General features: G+C 30.6%; 3 protein-coding genes across 4 annotated transcripts; 1 reads left to right on the forward strand and 2 right to left on the reverse strand.

Annotated features, from left to right (window-relative positions):
* Positions 1 to 2,460: 2,460 nt before the first annotated feature.
* Positions 2,461 to 5,955, reverse strand: LOC114370273 (CRIB domain-containing protein RIC7-like). The gene is made up of 5 exons (XM_028327580.1): positions 5,651 to 5,955; positions 5,160 to 5,326; positions 4,514 to 4,611; positions 4,361 to 4,421; positions 2,461 to 3,169 (listed from the first exon to the last, which is right to left on the reverse strand). Exons 2-5 carry the CDS (start codon positions 5,215 to 5,217, stop codon positions 2,757 to 2,759), a joined length of 630 nt encoding a protein of 209 aa, XP_028183381.1. The 5' UTR covers positions 5,218 to 5,326; positions 5,651 to 5,955; the 3' UTR covers positions 2,461 to 2,756.
* Positions 5,956 to 8,601: 2,646 nt separating this feature from the next.
* Positions 8,602 to 14,557, reverse strand: LOC114377618 (glycolipid transfer protein 1-like). 2 transcript variants are annotated; one of them, XM_028336226.1, is made up of 7 exons: positions 14,427 to 14,557; positions 13,309 to 13,438; positions 12,635 to 12,690; positions 12,231 to 12,361; positions 10,413 to 10,548; positions 9,676 to 9,807; positions 8,602 to 8,981 (listed from the first exon to the last, which is right to left on the reverse strand). In XM_028336226.1, exons 2-7 carry the CDS (start codon positions 13,424 to 13,426, stop codon positions 8,946 to 8,948), a joined length of 609 nt encoding a protein of 202 aa, XP_028192027.1. In that variant the 5' UTR covers positions 13,427 to 13,438; positions 14,427 to 14,557; the 3' UTR covers positions 8,602 to 8,945. The 2 variants fall into 2 exon arrangements, with proteins under 2 accessions (XP_028192027.1, XP_028192035.1); XM_028336234.1 differs by lacking the exon at positions 14,427 to 14,557 and adding an exon at positions 14,264 to 14,282.
* A 1,834-nt stretch (positions 14,558 to 16,391) lies between these two features.
* Positions 16,392 to 18,420, forward strand: LOC114377633 (probable 60S ribosomal protein L14). Its single transcript, XM_028336244.1, has 5 exons — positions 16,392 to 16,526; positions 16,629 to 16,730; positions 17,581 to 17,710; positions 17,794 to 17,906; positions 18,077 to 18,420. The coding sequence occupies exons 1-5, from the start codon at positions 16,398 to 16,400 to the stop codon at positions 18,128 to 18,130; spliced, it is 528 nt and encodes a 175-aa protein (XP_028192045.1). The 5' UTR covers positions 16,392 to 16,397; the 3' UTR covers positions 18,131 to 18,420.
* Positions 18,421 to 20,884: the final 2,464 nt, after the last annotated feature.

Genomic DNA, 20,884 nt, shown 5'->3' on the forward strand with positions numbered 1-20,884 from the left:
AGATAAAATATTTTATTAAATTAAATATAAAAATAAAAAATTCAAATAACATGTCATGTCATTAATATTGGCAAATCTATTAATGAGATGTCTAATTTAGGAAAAGATTAATGAGAAAAACTTTTAAAGTTTCTCCAAAGAAAGATAAAATTTGAATGTATTTTAAGGATCTTTAATGTATTTAAGTTTTTATAATTACAAAGTTTATTTTTACTTAGCTACCAATGATTGTGATGTACATCTATAACTTTTGAATCCTTGTTTTAAATTTCAAGGAGGTGGAATAGGGTTAAGAGTGGAAAATTGATCATTTTGATGATCAAATAGGAACCTAAGGAAGAAGATCCTTCATATGACACATGATTTGCGATTGATCCAGTGACTTACAGTTATGCTCTGTGGTTTTCTTTAATTATTTTCCTTCTGTTTTATTTTTTTAATTTTCTTATGCTTTCTGCTTCTGATTTGATGTTTTGTTTTCTGATCCTTTCTGCTTATCTGATTGGTAATGTAATATATCTTATCATATAAAAAAAAATGTTTTTATCATCTACTATTCATACTTTGGCCATGTTTAGGATATGATATGATTTCTAATGTATATTGCCTATCGTCTGGTTCATGTGTATGCAATATTGCTCTTTCTGGCCATTTGACGTATTTGTATGCTAGTAGAAGAAGAAAAAAGTGAAAATTAACTGGCTAGGTTAAATATGGTTCATCATGGTCCCATTCAATACAAGTACAAACCATCAACTATAATATTATTTTGAAGCAAGGGTCAGGATGATTTCCACCATTGGTCCATTACTGTACGCTATCTTCTTTGTGCCCTTTTCCACTAATCTTCTATGTTGGTAGTACTTGTAATTAATTTGTCTTCATCCTCAATGTTGAGATGCATGTGGAGCAAATGTTCTTCTGGGGGCTAGTTCCTAGTTTATATTTATCAAAGCAAGATGCACTTGGAAATAAATGATTGACAAAGGAAAATCACCGGATTACCAAGTCTATCTGATAAAGCTGCTGCTATTGCTTCAAGTACAGCCTTTCCGAATCTTAATGCCAAAGAGGTTGCTATTGTTGTGCCCTTCGGCATGTGGAAGGAGCATACCAAGAAATTATCATTGCCTTGGTTTACAACCATGGCATTGGCATTTTGCCATTGTATTCCCTTTATATCCATTTGTTATTTGTACTGTAAATATAATAAATTATTTGGTGAATTTTATATGGGTCACACAATAGTATATATGGACTTTTTATATAGTGAGATTCACACAAAATATTTATAGCTTGTTTGCTTTGTTGTTTTAAATGCGGTCACATAAGTCCAATACATTTTCACCACAGAAGTAAAAAAGATAAAACCAAGATTAAATTTGTCAAAACAGTAATTCAAACACGCATTTAAGATGTATTAATGAAAAAGAATGAAAGTGGAAGGAATGAAAAAGAGAATAAAAAGTTGAGGTATTTTATTGAGACCAAAGAAAATATAAAGAGAAAATATTTGAATTAAAATAATAGGTAAATAATGATTCCCTAAAATGTCCATTATATCCTCATAATAATTGGATTTTCACTTCATTTTTAGTTGAGATGGAAAAAAAATTCATTACAAATTTAACGCACAATCAATTATCTTGCTAACTCGACCAAATAAGGAAGTTTTAGTGACTACATAACTAATTATATAGATAATTGATTTTGTATGAAAGCATGTGTTCTCAAGGCCAATTTTGACAATGAGTATTTGATGTAAGATGAAAGTTTTAAATTAAGGGATTCACATTTTTTTTTCAAAGCTTGTATCTACGTACCTTTCACCCTTATCAAACACCTTGTTTCACAACTTTCATCTCAATATCAGTTGTAATCAGTTTTAACTGTGACTCATCCGTATAATCCAAACACAAACTTTTTAATGCATAAAAAAAAAAAAAAACACAAACACAAACTTAATGATAAAGAGTCTGCAGTTAGTTTTCATCTTTTATGTTATATTTCCGACCAATATTCATAAACTAGTTTGATGAGAAGTACAAATTTATCGATCTTCTTTTTACAACTATAGTAAAATTAGTTATTAACTTACTAATATTACTGAAGTTCCAATTAAAAAAAATATATATCAATACATAAATTTATATAAAAAAAGTCATAAAATATAACAAATATGATAAAATTAAGAATTGAAGTCACGCCTTCAATTAAAACAATTGCATCAAAACCATAATAATTTATAACTTGTAAAACAACATTTTTTATTCCTCTCATCTCCCTCTCTGAAGTTGTGTTAGGTTTAGGATGAGAGGAGAGAAATAGAAAAAAAAATTATATTTTTTATGTGAGACTCACATCTTTTACACTCCACTTTAAGAATATAATAAATATGAGGAAAATTAAGAATTGAAGTCACACCTTTAATTAAAACAATTGCATCAAAACATGTAATAATTTACAACCTGCAAAACAAACATTTCTTTTTCGTCTCCTCTCCCTCCCTAAGATTGTGTTTGATTTGGGATGGAATGAGAGAAATATAAGAGAAATTTTGTACTTTTTATGTGAAAGTCACATCTTTTACATTCTACTTTAATTAAAAAATTTCTCTTATATTTTCATATTCTCTATTTTCATCCTTTAAACCAAATACACCCTAAAGTCTTGTTATCTTGTTTTGAATTTTTCTGATCATTATTAGAGCATATTTTTATATAACTCTCTAACTGACACTCACTCCAATTTAAACCCTAATGGGTCGTGAGCTCACTTTCAGGCCTAGAGTCAGATCCAAAATCTGAAATAGAAATATCAGTTAGAGAATCTCCTTTGGACGATCTCCGAGATGAGGGCTTCTTCGTTGAACCGTCTTCGGAGGCCTTCGATTTTCTTCGATTGGTTTTGGGGCCGGTCGGCGGCATCTCTTGCGATGATAGAGACCCTGGGTCGTGGTTGGATCCACGGTGGTGGCGTTGGCGGGAGCCGCTAGAGGATTCATGGTTGGAGGAGTCCGCGGAGGGGTCTGAAGAGCGATTGTGGCGGCGTGTGGCCTTCTGTTTGGGTGCGTCAGGATCAATGTCGATTGAATTGTGCCGAGACTTAGGAATCAAGTGGTTGCGAATTTTGGAACGTTTGGAATTTGATGATGCCTTTTTCTCACGTTCTGTAGAAATGACATACTCGTGTAAGAGGAAGAAAAGAAGAAGAAATCAAATACTATATCGGTCTCATTGTTTTACATTGATCAAGAAAAAATAATAAATAGATGAAAACAAATAATAATTTTATAAAATTAATCTTATGAATTTTACATAAATCAAGAAAAATCATTAATTCATTTTTAATTTTTGTTGTTCATAATTAATATTACATTGAAAAATTAAAATAATAATGATTTTAATACTTATTTTTTATTTTTATACGATAATTATTATGGAACGGAAAGAATAACAGAAAATACTCTTTGCATATATGGTGTAAACTGTAAAGTGTTTTTACAGTGATATTTAATCACTCACAATATAAAAATATAATCTAAAAAATTCATAATTTTTTTAGGAACTAACATTAAATAAGAAATAGCAGGCTATTCAAAAACTTCAAATACAAACTATTGAAGCTTTATACAAAGTTGGTGATAGTCACCAACATATCATAATTTAAAAAATATCGAAGCATTTATAATAATTTTTTATTTGTTATTATCTTAAAATTATTTTATACGATTGTGCATAACTATTAAACTCATTAAATTTTAAGATACTTTAAGATGTTAAAATTATATTTTACTCCTTTGATATTATATACATTCTAAATTGAATGAATTATCAATTTGATTGTCTTTTGGATATATAATGTTTAAGTGTTGAATATTTATCGGTTTGTGTCTAAATTAATATATTTTCTAACATTTAAAACTAATTTGAATTTTGTTTCAAAACATGGTGAATTACTTAACATGATTTTCAATACTTGAAAAATTATTTATATAGCTCTGTAAAACAAATATTTATATAATTTTTTATTTTAATTAGGACTATTTAAAAATAATAATATTTTAAAGATGCAATTGATGATTTATTTGTATAAACTATTGTAGTATAGTATTCATATATTTTATTTCCCTTGTTTTCATCCTCTTAAACCAAATCAAACAAATGTACCTATGCTTTCCTCCCCTCCCAAAATGCATTGTAAAACTATATCTAGTTCATATCTCTCTCCCTTTATTGTGCACAAAAGAAATCATATTATATAGACCATTTATTGGCATCATGACTAGTTTGTAGAATGTAGTGTATGTGGACAATCCTATATGCAAGCAAAGATGCTAAGTAGAGAAACATGTGCAAACCTTCAACTGTCTGAGTAGGGTTTCCTGATGGGGGTTCTTTTCCTCCTTTGAAATCGGTCATCTGCATAAGTTTTCAAATTGCACACAAACTAATGTTTCTTAAGGAAGAGTTATCAACTAAAAAATTTGTATAGGAGAGAAAGAGAATAATACCCAGCTTGGTGCATTTGCTGATGGATCATCTGATCCAATATGTGCTACATGCTTTACATCAGTTGGCAACCCAATTTGAAATTCTTCTTCTTTCTCTTCTGCAAAATAATTACCATTTTCACAAACTCACAATTTACACTATTTGAAAATTTGAAATTGTAAGCATATTTAAACCAACAAAAATAAGAACAAAGCCCGGCTTTCCAATGTTTTTTGTTTGTTTGTTTTAATTAGAGATTAGTAGAACAAAATTAATTGTAGTTAATTTCACATTTTTGAATTAGTGCCATCAAGCATCGAAATAATCTGGGGGTATCAGCAATAAAATGAAAAATTCTTAATACATTTATCACTAAATGTCAAGAAAAGAATGTCTTTAAAAGTTTGAATTGGTGATCCCTTACACAGAAATTTTCATCATGAAGCAAAAGATGCAACAAAACTAGAAAAGTTAAATTAAAATATAGCAACCTAATAAAATTATTCCCTTCTATCATTATCTACCTTCCCCGTTCTTAAAAATGCATGTGTATGTTTCTCACCATTAAAGGAAAAAAAATATAAATGTTTATAAAATTCACTTGCGCGGGGTCAAGAAAAATGCACTTTTCATTTTAATTTCTCTGAGAATGGAGATTGCACTTACCGAATATTTGGGATATGTATCTAAGTCCTTTAAGGATGCCTTTCACCTTGGTCGACATTAATTTATGTAGATAAAGCTCGTTGATATATTTACACCAGAAATTAACCTTCCACTTAAAGGTGCTGGTGGTAGTGCATTCAATCTTCAATGGAATCAACTAAATCCTTCTGGAAAAAAAATAAGAAAAAGAAAAAGTAAGCCAAATGATCATATAAGAAATCTTCTTTGTACCAATTAATCATTTGATTGACCATATTACTTAATCACACAGTAAACCGAGTGACTACACCATCTAAAAAGTTATTAAGTTTAATTTCTATGCATTCTCAATCAATTGACTTTTAAGAATAAAGTTTTGTTAATGTTTCTTTCCATTGTTTTAAACTATTTCCAACAGGGAAAATGTTACATGATGGAAACTTTGGGTCGGAAAAAGAAGTGATAGGAAGGAAAAAGAAAAAGGTTATAACAGAAACACCAACCTGGCTTACCTTGAGAACAAATATTTATATTAACCATATATATATATGTGAGTGTGTATATGATGACTTTATAAGCCCATCTAATGTTGAAACCTCAAAACCTCAAGCATGCATGTAAAAGTGAAGAAGAGTTAACACACACATGCATGCAAGTCATGTTGGCAGGGGCGGGAGAAGTTATGCAGAGAAAAAGATGTGCATGGTTCTTGGTTGGTTGGTTGTGTAGGAGAAAAAACCAACCAAGAAGAGGGAGTCTTCAGGTTGGAAAAATCTCAAAAGTGAAAACAAAGAGAGCAGTGGTTTTTTATCCTCCATCCCCCTAACCGGAGGAGAGCCAAATCAAAATCAGTAGCTCAACGTATTTTTAGGTGAAAATCCAGATAAGTAGCACTGCATTTTTCAGGTGCAAAGGCTATATTGGGAAGTGGCTTCTTTTCTAATGAAAGCACGAGAAACATGGTTGAGAAATCATCATTGGTGAACCATAAAAAAGCTAAAGCTAAAGTCATTCTATTTATATATAAGAGAATTGTTGGATTGGGACTTTTCAGCTTTGCATTTTCTTTACTTGAAATTGTGATAAAAGTCCATTTTTATTTGTTCGTATATATACCGTTGAACAAAATATTATAGAAAAACATATGTATATTATTATTATTATTATTATTATTATTATTATTATTATCTCGTAATTTCTTGATCGTGACTGCATATGATACTTCTATTTTTTAACGTTTACATGAATAATCCCTTACAAGGGTACACGATGTGATATGTTTCTTGTATAACAAGGGATACCAATGTAATGTATTTTAAACAATTGTTGATTAGGTTACTAAAAAGTAAGATATCTTGCTCAATCTCAAAAAATTATATGGAGTGTCAGTGTAATTATTATTATTATTGCTTTCTTGTTTAGGGAATCTTATATTTTCATTTTTAATATGGCAATACTAATTGTACAAGAGCTTTTATACAAAAACAGTTATATTGTAAGAGGAATCATAGTAAGAGAGGGGGGAAAAATAAGGTTAAAAACTTATAATAAATAAATAATGGATACAAACTTTTGTATTCTTCATTCTTCAGTAAAATCATTACGAGTTTCATTAGGGCAAAATCATTTCATTACGAGTTTTTTTGTGAATTTTCACTAATTACGAGTTTAGCGCTTAGTTACTTTTTTCGCATCATAACTATACCTACACGTCTTTTTCTAATTTCAAAATTGAAATTGTCATCTGTGGCATTTTCTCAAATCTTGTATCAAAACATTTGATAGATGAACACTGCTAGTGACCTGGGCTTAATGTTCCCTGCAAGGATGCATCCATAACCAATTCTGTTATGCAAATATTCCTAGGAGATTTGGATAAATCCATTAGCAGTAGACATTATATATACGCTTGTAAATAACTAGCAAAATCAATAAAACAATTTACACTCCTCTCATTCTTACCCTGTTTTCTCTATTTCTCATACTCTCTGTTCTTAGGAGGCCCCTGGCCCTCGAAGCCCAGGTCACTAGCAGTGTTCATCTATCAAATGTTTTGATACAAGATTTGAGAAAATGCCACAGATGACAATTTCAATTTTGAAATTAGAAAAAGACGTGTAGGTATAGTTATGATGCGAAAAAAGTAACTAAGCGCTAAACTCGTAATTAGTGAAAATTCACAAAAAAACTCGTAATGAAATGATTTTGCCCTAATGAAACTCGTAATGATTTTACTGAAGAATGAAGAATACAAAAGTTTGTATCCATTATTTATTTATTATAAGTTTTTAACCGTTAAAAACTTATAATAAATAAATAATGGATACAAACTTTTGTATTCTTCATTCTTCAGTAAAATCATTACGAGTTTCATTAGGGCAAAATCATTTCATTACGAGTTTTTTTGTGAATTTTCACTAATTACGAGTTTAGCGCTTAGTTACTTTTTTCGCATCATAACTATACCTACACGTCTTTTTCTAATTTCAAAATTGAAATTGTCATCTGTGGCATTTTCTCAAATCTTGTATCAAAACATTTGATAGATGAACACTGCTAGTGACCTGGGCTTCGAGGGCCAGGGGCCTCCTAAGAACAGAGAGTATGAGAAATAGAGAAAACAGGGTAAGAATGAGAGGAGTGTAAATTGTTTTATTGATTTTGCTAGTTATTTACAAGCGTATATATAATGTCTACTGCTAATGGATTTATCCAAATCTCCTAGGAATATTTGCATAACAGAATTGGTTATGGATGCATCCTTGCAGGGAACATTCGAATCTAGCAAATCCTTCACTGTGCCAGCTCAACTCCTCTTCATTTGCATTGTAATTTCAGGCATAATCCCTGAGATATGCGGGCCTGGTAATCTTTCTCTTTGCTTTTGCTAATTGCACACCCTCCTTGCTGATTGATTCCCCAGATTGCCCTTCTGATGTTGCATTTGTTGTCATACTGCTATCAACATTTTTGTGTGCAACACTGTACACATTAAGGCTCTTGGAGACATATTACCCTCTTTCTGAACAACTTTCAGAAGTGTGTAGTGCAAGGATTTTGAAAATACAAGAGTTGAATGATTGCAGCATGGAGGCAACATGCTCTAACTGCATAACTCATGAGAGTTTACAGGGTTCTAAGCTTTTAGCATGCTTTTGGGATTCTAATGAGTGGCTAAATTTAAAGGCTTGAAACACAGAAGTAGGAGAAACTTTCAGCAAAACTAGAGATTGGTTAATGAGAGGAGACAGGGACATGAAAGTAGTACTGCAACTTAATAGTTTGTGTTCCTATTTTCAATTTGTTATTCACTAGCATTCAGGATATAAATAAAGTAATAAATCAATATGTAGTATAAGTGGACCACTGAAACCTTCAAAATATAAATTCAGACCAACCAAAATATCTTAAACAAACCGCAAAAAAAATGTCGGGATAAACTACTTCCAAAAAACATCTAAAATTCTAGAGAGAATGCAGATCACTTTCATAAAAACAGTTGTTATAAATTTTATAATTGAATCAGACTTATACAACCAAGCAGCCATCCATATACTGAACCAAAGTTGGATGAGTTTGGTTCTAGCCAATCGGTAAATCATCAAGAAGATACTAAACTCCACTAGCATTAACCTTCATAATAAACTAACTGTAACAAATTTTGAGATACCATAGAAACACTGTTCTTAATAGAGTACTTAGAGGCACAATATGAAAGTCGATGCTTATTTATCATGCTAGTAAAGTAGATATGAAATGGGTGTGAGCATGCAAGAGCTACTCATCGGGAACTTCTGAATCTGTGATTCATGATGCCTTCATATCATCTAAGCCAAATCGAGCCTGTTCAAAAAGAGCAAGTTTGATGAACTCCGAGATAAAAGTTTTAAAAGTTAAAACTGCTAACATAGCACACCATTGAGAATAGGATTACTCCCTCTCCCTGTTCCCACCACCAAAATAAACCTCTTTATGCAACCCGACTAATAGTTCCTCTTAACATTTTGTATGCTCATCACTCAGATATTGATGCTCACTATATTATCTTTACTATGTTTTCTCTTCCTAATTGTACCCTCAGAGATAATGTAGTCAAATGAATAATGTAGCTTTTGCATTTGATTGAAAATGGTATACCAACTTACCAAATATAAATCATTTCATTTCAAGTTTGTATAGACTAGCCAAAATACACTATTAGTCACTCATAATAACTTCCAACTTTCTACGGTTATTTAGTTCAGCGGTTGGTGTATTGATGTCATGTATTGTCATTACAAAGTAACCTACATACTTCTTAAACTATCATAAAATGATTTTTCTCATGGAACTGCTAGGATTATCAATGGAATATGCTATAATAATAAAGCAATATTCAAATCCTTTTAATTTTATAAAAGATATCGCTAAGAGAATATGGCTCAACCTAGACTTGATGAGGCATACATTTCAATGACATGTTCCAGTTTATTCAAATCAATGTCATTTTACGTTCATTTTTAAGCATAAAAACGATCCAGGATATATTAGTTCTTACCAAAAACTTGTGATTCTCTTCAAGGAGAGGAGAAAAGGTTGTACAAAATTTCTCAATGTCAGCACTGATATTGCCAGTGCCTCCTATCACGTCCATAAACTTCTTCCTATCAGGAGCAAGCTTCATGACTACCTGTAGTTCAAATATTTAGTACATCCCAAACCCATATTCAGTTCCATATATGCTGTCACTTCATAAATAAATAAAACAATGGAAAAAAGACAAATAAAACAACAGAAAAACACAAAACAAGGGAACAATGATTGAGACAGACAGATAAGTTAAAATTGCATGGTATTTAAATGTTTTGATCTAAATTAAATAGGCTAATGCAAAGTGCGAAGAAACAAGAAGATGTAGGCTAATTTTACTGTCAATATTTTAATGTTTTGCATGACCATCGTTCTGCTCTTTTATTTAGAAACCTTTGCATTGCATGTCTAAATATTGAAAATTAGGAAAAATAAAGCAATAATCTAAATGGTTAATATTTCATACTGCATTGAATATGAAGTAATCACATGATAACAAGAAAAGATAGTAGAGAATTGACAGCACAATGATGCAAATGGTAAACTCAACAGGGTTTTTTAGGATGATTGTTTCAATGCACAACTATTGACATTCCATAGACTTAGGCATGCAAGACTAATTTATAACCTTGAATAAATCACTAAGTTGTGTTTCTATCAAAAACTTTCAAGATCATATCAACAAAGCATCAAAAAGAACATTACTGTGAAGCTTGAACTAGCAAGCCAGCCATGCCACTTCTTCAGAGTCTTGTTATACGAATCTGTACATGCTTGTGACATTGGCCAATCTTCATGCTCGATTAAGTTTCGGAACAAAGCCACCAAGAAATCCATTGCTCTGAAGATTTTACATGTTAGAGAAATAAATGTATCATAAATAATATTGCATGAAAAAATAATCATTAGCTAGGGTCTCTGACCACCAAATAAAAATGATCACATTTATGCCTCAACAACATGAGAAAGATAAGCCCTGAAGCTCGATAACAATCTCAAAAGAAATAAAAGAAGATAAAATCTAATTGAAGCAAGTGTAAAGGATTCATCATAGTACTGGAAAAAAATACAATCAAAAACAAGTTGTTTCCCACTACATGGGGTAAGCTAAATGATCGTCATTGTACAGCGACAAAAACCAAGTCTTCAAAAAGGTCATTTAGATCTACATCCTTTTTAAGGTTACTCCAAGAGTTCCCTTTGATCTTCCTCAACCTCTATTTACTGGGCTTCTATTGGTCTTCATGTGATTAGCTCATCTCTTATGAGCTTCTATTGGTCTATTTCTCATATGGTCAAACAATCTTAGGCAAAATTTTATCATTTGCTCCCTCACAGATGCTACCCCTACTTTCTCACTAATATTCATTCCTGATTTTAGCCTTTCTTGTATGTCCACTCATCTCTCACAAGGCAGCAATATTCTCATTTCAGCAACACTTAGCTTATGCTCTTTTGGCACTTTATCTCTTACGGTTAGCTTACCTGTTTTACTAGTTTCACATTTCCTAATATCTCTCATTTGTTTTCTATTTAGTTAGGATTATTGTTAATAAAGGTTAGTGGTTAGGTTTTATGGACAACATATCAATATGTAGGTTTGTAACACATTACAATATCAAGAGCATATTATATACCATTTCCTTCTCCCCGTACCCTAAATCACATAATTTCAACAAGCTTGATAAACACCTTTGATCACAAATAGGACCTAAAGCATTTCTCAAGTTTGTCCACCCACTTTAAATTTTATAATTTACATCTCCCTCCATTTTTCTATCACTATGTGCAGAAGAACCAAGTTAGCTAAACCATGTAACTTGCGGTAGGAATGACCTCCAATTTTCACCTCAAAGCTTGTTCTAGCATTTGTCCTGTTGAATCTGCATTTCATATGCTCATTTTTACTTAATTGAAATTCATGTGACTCCAAAGCTTCTGTCCACAATTCTAGTTTACCATTTAGGCATTTATTCCAAACAAACCAGAAATGAATTCTAGCTTTTGATCATTCAGAAGAAAGAGACAGACATGGTCTTTGCTGATCCACAACCTAAGTTACATAAGCATATGAAGGCACATTTTGTAATGTTAAACATTCTTGCATCCACACAAGGATGGATTATGCATATACACATTAATATTTCTATCTACCCTCTCTTAGTTATGGCCAGTTTCATGTCCATTAAGATCCAAATTTGGGAAAGCACACCCCAAGGTATAGATGCATAATTATTTTTCAGAAAAATTACTCATTTGGTCCTTATAGTTACACAAACTTTACCTAGTGTAGAGGCTAAATGGTAAATTTTGTGCAACTATAGGGACTAGATGAGTAATTTTTCCTTTTTTTTATCTAATCTTTATCCTATTGACCTTTCCAACTTCATACATGATGCAATCTATGCTTGGAAAAAATACAAACCTATTACAAAGTTTAGAAAATGTTCTATAAATAACAGATTTGGGAATGTCATACCAATATGAAACACAAGTTAAATGCAACTGTATGATGTTCATTACCTTGTGAGCCAAAGAAGTCCATTGGTACAACTGGATGATGATTTAGCTGTTTTAGTTTCAACCTCTACCTGTACCAAACTGTACAGGTAGTTAAATCTGGTTGGATTGGAAGAATACATAGTTTCCAATCTCTGCCAAGAAAATCAATATAGTATATAGTTAGAACAAATAACATATGATCCCGATATTATTAAGATTTAGATAATGTACACACTTATAATTGTTAAACAAGTTAAAATGAAAAACTTTCTATGCAAGTCAGATAGAAACCCACGAATTAAAACAAGATGAATCACAACCAAAAACTAATGTATAGCTATACCATGTTACCAAAGCTGCAAGAAAGTATCTGATAAAGCATATGGTTACATAAGAGTCAGATTGAGCAATTGACAAAAACATACCGATATGTTACCACCTATGTCAGATTTAACAAGGGCCATAGCAGCTCCAAACTTATCTGCCATATGAAAAGTGTTAGCTCTTTTTAACCATGGCACAAATATTCATTTAATGCTTAAGCAAGCACTAAACTTGGGTGCATAGGTTCACAATCTATTGTGTTTGACATGTTGCAGTTGTAGAGTTAGACTTGTAAATAAAAATAACTTCACATTAATAATCATGGATCTAGAAAGATTCCTTGTCATCCTGTTTTGTATATCTGCTATCTTTTTCGTGAATTCTGTCTTTATAAATGAAGATATAGATGCCTAAGTGACCCAGAAAGATAAATTAAAAGCAAACAAAACATTTTCCACATTTTTGTGATGAAAAAAATATCTCGGTATGAATGCTGAGTGGACAGGATCAACAAAAGTATATTATGGAAAAACTCACTTTATGCATCTTGCCTGGCTCAAAGAGAGGATAATTCATTAAAACTTAGCAAATATAATAGTATTTAACATGCCACAGATAATATAAAAAAAATGATAACTGGATTGCCCCTAACCATTAAAAAAAGACAATAAATGGAGGAAACGCTTTGGAAAATGTCCATAATCCAAAATAACATCAATGTGTTCTTTTCTTTTATTATTTTTGTGCCAATAACAAGGTAAGGAACAAGATGCACCTATTACAGGCAATATGTGTTTGCACGCATCCAAGAAAGGCTTGCTCAGAATTTCTCCTTGATCAGACTTTACATGCTCAATTTCTTGCAGTGCAGGAGTGAAGACAGTCCCCTCCATTTTAGGGCTTTGCTGCACATGGCAAGACCAAGACCAAACAAATACATTAGCATCAGCTTCTCAGAAGTCAAAGCTACATATAAGTCACTGAAGTATACAAATATCATTTTTCTTACTCCAACAAGTAGACAAATATAAGAATGTGAAGTTAGGAAGAAATATTCAGAACTTCCATGGGAAGCATACAAACTCATAGGTGGAAAATAGTCATTGATTTAGCTGATACATAATAATGTATCCTTGTAATGAACAATTTCTAAAGTAGAGAAGTGAAGAAAAAATAAAATTAACTGGACAATGTACGGATAGATTTTCGCCTATATCTTGATAGTTCGTAAAATAGAAAAATGGGAATTTCTTAAAAAATAAATAGAAAATAAAATATTCTTTAAACAGCTTTTTTACTTAAAAAAAATCTGAAATCTCAAAAAATAAGCTGTCCCAACTCCCAAACATGCTCTAACTGTGACAAATATCCAAATAAAAAAATCACCCTAGGAAAAGTAGTTCTAAAGAAGCGAATTTAAACTTGATTGCACTTATAACACATCAAAAGCTTAAACTTTGTTTACAGCTAGTAGTTCTAAATCCTATAAGATCATCACAATTTGCTTTCCTAACACACATATTACGATACAAGCTGAGATTGGGAAATTTCAATGAACAAAAGTTTGGATCCTAGGATTTCTGGATGAGACGCCCTTTGAGATGCTTAATTAAAAAAAATGACAACTTCACAGAACCATGACATGGAATAAAATAAATAAACAAATAAATAACAGATCTTGTTCCAGCTAATTAGCTTTCCCTTGGTGTAGAAAATAGCAAGGGACTAACCCAGAAACTGAAACTGAGTTCAGGAAAAAGAAGAATTTAGAATACCCATTTGCTAATTTTCCAAAAGAATCAAAATTTATATTCCATTTTTCTCTAGAAACAAACGAACATGCATTGGTCCATGAACAGAAAGAGACAAATAGAGAAGAGATGATGTGCATACAAAGTATGTTGCAGCAGGAATCGAAGGGACTGTGATCTGAATGGAATTGGCGTTGGCGTTGGTGTTAAGGGATGAAAATCAGATTCGAAGTTACTCTCGCTTTTCTTTCTCGTTCTTCCTTGGTTCCTTAATTATAAAAAAAAGATGCATATTTTTTATTAAAAAATTATAATTCAGGAATACCAGTATACTAGATTTTATTCTCATGCATAAAATCTTTTAAAGAACATTATTAAATATATTCATGATTTATTTTTTATTTTTTATATCCTCATAAAATTTCATTAATTTTCCTTTTACTTCTTGATAGGAAATATGTACAACTTTAAAGAATGTAAATCTTATCAAACTATATTTTTCAAATTATTTTTTATCAATGTTTCTAAAATTATTTAAAACTTCATTTTACTTCAGTGATGAATTACTCATAAAATTATATTTTCTATTTTTATAATAATAAACCCAAATTTAAATTATTAAAAATACAATTTGAAAATTTAATAAAATATTTGTTTTCCATTGCAAAATATTGGTCATGTGATTTGTAAAAAAAAATTGGACACATGAAAATACTAATATTTAATTTTTTATTTTTATTAAATAAATAACTTGGATATATTGTTTATTTTTATTTTAAATTTGTTAGCAATGTTTCAAAAAAGTCTCAATTTATTATTGTTAAAAAATAATTAAGTAAAATTAAGTATTAATCGGAAAACAAGAGAACTATAATTTTCTTTCAGAATGAGTTATATAATTGATTTAGTGGTTGAAAGGAGAAAAGACTTAAGTATATTAACACTTACTAATCTTCATAAATGTTTGCACATTTATTTATAATAGTAAATTGGATGTTGAATATAATTGTTAATAAAAATAAGTTTTATGATCACTTGTAAAAACATAAGGGATAGAAATATATTACAAATTGTGTTTATATTAAAGTAAATCACTACTCTATTGATAATTTATATTTTTGTTATCATAAAAAACAATGAGTATTTTAAATCTCTAGATTTATTATATTGGATAGTTTAGATCTAACAAGAGCTGGATTTAAATCCTTCTTATTAATAAAATTTAACAAACTAATAATTAATATTGACAGATAAAATTGGACCAAAAAATTTATAATGAAAGCTCTTAACATTTTAAGTAGCTTATTTTTTTGTTTGTTTCGCAACAAGGCTTCAAGGAAAAATTACACTAAAATAAAACGAGCAAAGAGCAAATTCTGCATGGAGGGGTTTAGATGGATCTTTGCCCCCAAGGTCCTCTCACTCCATATTTTTATGATTTGGTGCTTGAGTTTATATTATATGTTGCTGTGCCATGTTGTTTAAGTGTCGTGAAATATGTTGTTGATTCATATATTGTGTGTATGCATGATGTTATGATGTTAGTATGTGCTGCCAAAAATTTTATAACATGAAATAATGCTTGTTTGGAGTTGATTATGAATCAAAACTATGTTAGAGATGTTAGAGATGCAACTTGACGTGAACACTCCATGAACTTGATGAATGTGATAGAAAATTTGGAAAACCTAGTAATTTAATATTTATTTTTTCTAAGAAAATATCATTTCTCTCTCCTCTCTCAAGTATTAAATTTCCAAGCTTTCTTCAAAATTAAAAATAGTTAATATCAAAGATAAGGATTTGAAATTATATCTGAAAAGAAAAACCTTTAGAGTTAAAAAATTAGTTATAAAATCTAATAAAAATATTTGAAAAAAATAAATAACATCATATTTAAGGTGGGACTCAAATAATTTTAAAATAATAAAAAGTTCATAGTCAAAAAAGCCTATCTGAGAGTGTGTTTTTAATATTTTGTTAAAATAAAATTCAAAATTAAATTTATAAATTCAGTGAGGTTTGGGCCTGCCGGGCTTTCGTCACAACCCGTTTTTCCTAAACCCAACATCTTTTTCAGACACAAACATATGACCCTGTTGTGTTTTGGCCCATGCGTGTGTTCCTCAACTCAACACACTCCTTTATAATTGCAGCGTCGACAAAAACCCTAACTCCTAACCTTTTTTTCTTCCTTTCACCTCTTCAGCAGTCGTTACAGAGACTCCATAACCCGAAAATGGTGAGTTCCCTCACTTTCTCAACCCTTGCGTGTTTCTGCATCTGGATTTTCTTCTTCTGATAAAAAAAATTCTTTTTTTTCCGTCTTTGATCTGTGTTGCAGCCTTTCAAGAGGTACGTTGAGATTGGAAGGGTTGCTCAGATCAACTATGGCAAAGAGTATGGGAGGCTCGTGGTTATTGTCGATGTCATTGACCAGAATAGGGTATGCCCTTTTTCTTTTCTTTCTCTGATTTTGGTATTTTTTTTTCGTTTGATTAGGTTCATTGGGTGGGTGCTTTTTTGTTTGTTTTGGTTTCTCGAGGTTGGAGCAAAAAAGTATATTTTTTTCATCTGGGTGTTGGTAAATTGTCGTCTTGGCTTTTGGTGCTAGAAGAATTGTACTAATCCGTTGTTTTATGTTTTTGGTTTTTTGAAGCTGTTAGTTCTGCTTAGTTGTTTTTTAATTGGGTCATAAGGTTGTACTGTGTGTGTTTGTGTGAACATCAATTGGTTCTGCTTAGTTGTTTTAGGTATTGGTATCAATTTGTTGTGTGATAATATCAAATTCCATTTAAAGAGTTAGAGTTATCCACCTCGCTGATGTTTGATGGATGGTTTTAGGTTTTTTTATTCCGTTTTATGTCTCTTTTTTGAAGCTATTGATTAGAAGTGTTTAAATTGGGTCATAAGGCTTTGTATACTTTATGTGATAATATAGCAATGGGTCTTGGTGTTAAATTGGAATGTGATAATATCAAATTTCGTTGGAGTTTGAGAGGTCAACCTTGCAGCTAATTTTAGTGGATGCTTTTAGTTTTTTTTTTGCTGTTTTATATTTCTCTGTTTTGAAGCTATTGGTTTTTCTGAGTTGTATTTTAATTGGGTCATTAGGCTTTGTATACTTTGCTTATGTAGCATCAACTCACTAAATGAAATTTTGAGCTGTGGTAACGTCAAATTCCATTGAATATTAGAGGTGTCCACATTATTGATAAGTTGGATGTGCTTTTTACAGCTTTTGGGTATTTGATGTCAAAACCATGTAGCATAATTTTTCTACCATTTGTTGACAGGCTCTTGTTGATGCTCCTGACATGGTGAGGTCCCAAGTGAACTTCAAGAGGCTATCACTCACTGACATCAAGATCGATATTAAGAGGATCCCCAAGAAGAAGGATCTCATTCAAGCCATGGAGGCTGCTGGTTGGTACAAGTTTTCACGGAGAAATTGTTATTTTATTGGAAGCATTTCTTTTTGTTCATCAGTTTGTTTTCTCATTGAACAGATGTTAAGAACAGATGGGAGAAGAGTTCTTGGGGCAGAAAACTGATTGTGCAGAAGAGGAGGGCATCCCTTAATGACTTTGATAGGTTCAAGATAATGTTGGCCAAGATCAAGGTTGGTTTCATTGTACATGTTTATACTTTTTCTTTTTCAAAATTTTTTATTTAGTTGTGTACTAGTGTTAGTGTGTTACCCTTCTCACAGAAAGGGGTCTGTTCTTTTTTGTTATACTATCATTTTAATTTCAGAAGAAGTCTAATATACAAAATGTTTAATTTGTGCAGAGGGCAGCTGTTGTTAGGCAAGAGCTTGCTAAGCTGAAGAAAAGTGCATCATAGGCATTATATCATGTGCAATTTTCAAATTTTGTTATGAATTTCATTCAGTTAGTACTTTTTGGTTGCTATGAGTTTTTATGTATCAATGAGGGACATCCTAGAAATGTTTATTTTTAAATCATTTGTGTTAGTGAATTATCGCCAGTTCTCCCAATATCATTGTTACAATATCAGGTGTCCGCATTGGCTTTTGCTTGCAAATGTTTCAATATTTTGGTTTTTGAGATGTTATTAAAATCTTAAGCTACAAAATGCAAATATGTGAGCAGGGACTGCTTTTTAATCTTCCTCGTTAAGATGTTCTTGTGTTTGGATTTATTCTCTTTTTTTTCGTCTTTTGAAATTAAGCTTGTTTCTAATTTATGACTTCCTTTATTAATCTTATTTAATTGACACAATGCTAGTCATGGTTGTGGTATACATCTTGAACTAGATTCTGCTAGTGTTAAGAGGAGCATTTATATACTTGATTTTGAAATTTGTTTTGGTTAAAAGTGACTTTGAAGTGAAAGTGGTATTGAATTTGGACATCATAAATCGAAAGGGAATTTTGCATATTTTAAGTGGCTTTACCATGTATTGTCTACAAGTGAACGAAGAACATTAGTTCATTTAGCTGGGAACCAAAATCGGTTGTTGATTAATTTGAATACCATGTTTTGTTTAACTAAGAACTCAATTAACAATTAACAGTGGTATCTTAAATCTCCAGAGCCAATTTATCTTCAACACATGATAAGTAACTTGTGTGACTTGAGATGAATAACGTTGCAAACATGTTATAAAATACAATACTTGTTTGAGGTCGAGGGTTCATTAGACGTTAGTTATCAACCTTTGTAGGCAATTCATGTATATCATTGTAAATTTATTGTGAATTATAGAAGATTTAGAGCAAGATTGTGGAAATATATTATCTTTGGATAACATACAAGAATCAATTATTTTTTGGTGGATATCTTTAACCTCAACATTGTAGAGGTCACTGTCACATTGTACATGTCAATATCAACGCTAAATAGTGTTTGCATAAAATCTACCATACACTACAGATGGACTTTGGCCTGCCTTCCATAAACAAATCGCTTGAAACTCTGGGCCCTCTTCAATCGCCAATGAGTCCTTGAAATAAGTGTTCATTTTTTTTTTCTTGTGTGTTTCTGAAAGGAGTTGGTGAGAACTAAGAAAAGTTGAGTGTGATGTGATTTAACTTACGTGATTACTTTTATTTGACTTTATATATATATATATATATATATATATAGAGAGAGAGAGAGAGAGAGAGAGAGAGAGATAAACACTGAGTACGATTTGGTGTTTAGTGAGTAAGGATACCAGGTAATTCATGGTTTTGGTATACACCATGAACAAGATTCTGCAATTAAATTTAGTGTTAAGAGGAGCATTTGTAAACTTGATTTTTTGAAATTGGTTTTGCTTGAAAGTGAGTTAGAGGTGAAAGGGATTTTAAATTTGAACATCTTAATTCAAAAAGAGAACACATAGCATATTTTAAAAAGTGACTTTACTATGAATTGCCCTACTGAAACGAAAAACAAGATATCACAGTAATTATTTCTTGTTTTACCTTTATCATGAAAAAATCATTACTATGATATTATGCATCTAACATATGACATGTCATTGTTTAATTGAGTGATCAAGAAATGAAATTTAATTCTATGCATCCTTAAGATTGTTTAAGATGAGTATAAAAAAAATTAAAGAGTAAAATGTGTTTTTCTCTTGAATTTACTCAAACTTAATTTTAGACCTTCTATTTTTATATCAATGAAATCAACCCTCTAACTTTTAAAAATATACAACAAAATCATATATTCAAGGGATCGACTGATTTCATTAATTTAAATGTAAAAAAACTAAAATCAAGTTTGACCAAAAATATAAAAATCAAAAACATATTTATCCTAAAATTAAAATTAAGCCTCATCTTTGTCAAAGTTGGGGAAACCTGTGGGCAACCTACCCTCTTTTTTATTTATAAAAACAATTTACTTTTATATAATTTTAAATGAATTATATATTAAGTTATTGATTATGTTTTAATTTAAATAATATATAAAATTAATAATAACACATACAAAAATAATTTTTTCAAGTATTAAATTACATTTTTATTTATTTGTATAAGTTTACTTTTATTATTTAGTCATTACGTGTGTTGCAAAACAAATTTGAGGGCAAGGTTTCACATCCTCAGTCTTTATTATTGAACTCGACTCCATTCTACATAATGAAGAAAGCTTGACCTCAACTCTAGTCAAAACAAGTTTATTTTCATCTAAAGTTTGAGTCAGGATTAGCTAAATATTTATAAGTTTAAATTTAATTATTATGCCTAATTCATAATTACTTTCAGAAAAAACTCAAATTCGTACCGATAACTAATAGTTAGATCCCTCAAAAGATGAAAAAATAAAATTTAATTTTAAAAATAAAAAAAAGTGCAATAAATACATTCAACCGTTAACTCTGTCCAATTAATATTAATGAAATCACCTTTGTGTCATTTGATTTCATTATGTGACACTCCATGTATACAAACAAATTGTCATGTTCCCAAGAGTTTTCCATTTTAGAAATAAGCTATTCATTTAAAATAATTTAAAATTATCATTTAATTATAGGTTATGATATTATAATAAACTTATTTGAGTTTACAATAATTAACTTAAAAATTCTTAAAAATTATACCAACGGTAACTTTTGATTAACTAACAATATAATTTTTTT

Source organism: Glycine soja, chromosome 2 (genome assembly GCF_004193775.1).
Source record: "Glycine soja cultivar W05 chromosome 2, ASM419377v2, whole genome shotgun sequence".
NCBI classification, from domain to species: Eukaryota; Viridiplantae; Streptophyta; class Magnoliopsida; order Fabales; family Fabaceae; genus Glycine; species Glycine soja.